Source organism: Austrofundulus limnaeus, unplaced genomic scaffold (assembly GCF_001266775.1).
Source record: "Austrofundulus limnaeus strain Quisiro unplaced genomic scaffold, Austrofundulus_limnaeus-1.0 Scaffold192, whole genome shotgun sequence".
NCBI lineage: Eukaryota > Metazoa > Chordata > Actinopteri > Cyprinodontiformes > Rivulidae > Austrofundulus > Austrofundulus limnaeus.
In genome coordinates, this window is record NW_013952594.1 from 373,537 (window position 1) to 376,054 (window position 2,518).

Consider the following 2,518-nt stretch of genomic DNA (forward strand, 5'->3'; position numbering starts at 1 on the left):
CACTGCCATGTTTGTAATGACTTATCGCGAGAACAAACGTATTCACGTGACTTTAATAGCATTTCTTACTTAATGGAAACACCGCAGTTGCAAAACTGTGTTTTTTCGACATTAACAGAATATCAACAAAGTTTTGCGCACATTTGCAATGGAAACACAGCTAGAGTGACACATATTACTTTTTCTTCTCTTATTTGTACATGAAGAATCAGAAATGTCAAATTTATCCTCTGACCAGTGATCAGTTTGGGCCAATCCTGCTTCCAGAAATCAAAGATCAGAGCACATACACAAAATAAAAATAAAATCCAGTTAAAAGTCATGTTTAAACCAAAGCTGCTGAAGCGTCTTACCTCCGATGGCTTCTTGTGCTGATGGTGGACCCATGTACTGCTGGTGCCTATATTCTTGGACGACCTGGACCACGATGTCACTTGACCTGCAGCAGAGTTAGTAAATTAATTATTTTCACAAAGAATAGACACTGTGCCATTTATCTGCTTGTTTTGTTAAACACTTTGAGTTTTGTCTGTTTTTAATAAAGTTCTGTAAACAAGGTTGGGCTCAGTTGAGCCTTAAGGTGGAATTCTGACATCATGAGAAGCATCTGCTTAAATTTACACAAAAAGAGACAAATGTCCTACTAGAGAAGAAGATCTTTCGCAGAAAATATGCAAGTCTAATAAAAACATGAATCAGAATCATGAAGTGTGGAATCTGTTAGCTATTAAAGAGCAAAAGCTATGCAACATGTTATTAAATCAGCACTAGACAATGACCAYGGATTTTATAATTTACAACAGATGTGAAGTAAACACAAGTAAGAGGCTAAAAATGAAAGCAGCCACTCAAAAACCTCAGTTCCAGCTCCACACGGCTGCCGCACTCAGTCAGACCTTTAGTTAAAAGCGACTGCTGACGATCCATGAAGAGGTTAATTAGTTAATGAYGATATAAATAACATCTTGTTAAGCGTTTATTCCACTGTTGTCCATTACAAGCTCATTATTACACAACTTCATCGTAATTAACCAGACCGTGAAGCCAATATCCCACCCACCGCTTCAATCAACAACTCCAAGAGGGCTTTTCTGTGCATTTACACAGCACATATGAATTGAAAGCTTATTAGCATGAATGCATTATGAATAAAGCCGTCAGTAAAACGTCGCATTGGACAATGAAATGGCAAAAGTGGAAAACCACAAAACTGCCTGAGTGGCATGTTAAAACCTGCCTTCATGTGAGCGTGAACGTGTTGCCTCCCACTCAACATATTTCCCTTTGGGACACAACAGTGCTGCCACCACACTGTCATTACTCAGCAACTAACTGAGCTGAAGGAAGAACTGCTGCCATGCTGCTCTTTAAAAATAACTGATTCCTTCTCTTGAATTCAGACAGCTCAAACCACTTTTCATTAAAAGCATTCAATACGGTTGTGTATTTGCCAATTATTGATGCATATTTCCACATACTTTCCAGGGGTAGACATAAGGATTTTTTTCAGGTTGTTGACAAAATCTGGTTGTCCGCAAAACATTTTGGTTGTCCAAAAAAAAATCTCAATAAAAATGTAATTTAATAGGTAGGCTATATTGTTCCGTATACGAAGTTTATTGTATATAAATGTTCTCAGTCAGCAGGTTAACAGTTTCAGGAGCTGCTTGAGTAAAACTCCTCCTCCTCTTCTTTGAAATAGAGAGCAAAAATCAACATCCAACAACCATAAGCTTCCTGCTTACAGGACAAACATTTGAATTTAAATAGTAGTATAGCCTACTGTCTACATGACCTTATTAAAGCTACAGTTTAGTGTTCTTAGGACTGAAGACTTTCTGGATAAAAGGGATTTAAACAGCTCTTCTGTCATTTTAGTGTTTTCAACTGAGGAGCTTTGACGTATTTATTTTAAAAGAATTATAGCACAAGAAGTTTTCTGCATAGAAAAAACTATTTATTTTTTACTGTTTTTTTTAACCAAACTGACAAGTTTCTCCACTATAATTGTTGTGTAATGTAAATGCATTGAAACACCTGGTTAAATTTAGAAGATATTAAGATATTATGATTAACTACAAGCACCTGAAGCTGACTCAGAGAACTCTGTGATTTTAGAAAACAATCAAAGTCAAACGTAGACACGGCACATCGATCCACATCAATATGTTGATTCAATGATAGTGATTTAATTACATGGGAGCAAAATGAAAAATTTTGATCCATATCGTCATCATATGATGTGGATCAGTATCAATCATTTACATTAGATGGGCATATGTTATTGCAGTGGTTCCCAAACTTTTTATCTTCTGACCCACAAAATATCCATGGCAAAAACTTGTGACCCCAAATATTACTGGTCTGAGTACACAAACTTTGTTAATAACCCTAAAAACACAGGATTTTTGACAATCTAAACAGCTTGTACACAAATATAAATACTTATTTATACTGTGTTTTTGTAAAAATTACAGGGAAAATATTACATCAGCAATTATTTTATTACCCTTTAAAT

The 2,518-nt window shown here is 35.7% G+C and overlaps 1 protein-coding gene across 1 annotated transcript in view; it reads right to left on the reverse strand.

The window, feature by feature from the left end:
- jade2 (jade family PHD finger 2) overlaps positions 1–2,518 on the reverse strand; it is a gene marked incomplete at its 5' end in the record, with an annotated part of 210,611 nt that overhangs the window by 201,666 nt on the left and 6,427 nt on the right. The window contains 1 exon segment of the mRNA XM_014018409.1: positions 354–439. Within this exon segment, the coding sequence (XP_013873863.1) occupies positions 354–439 (86 nt within the window).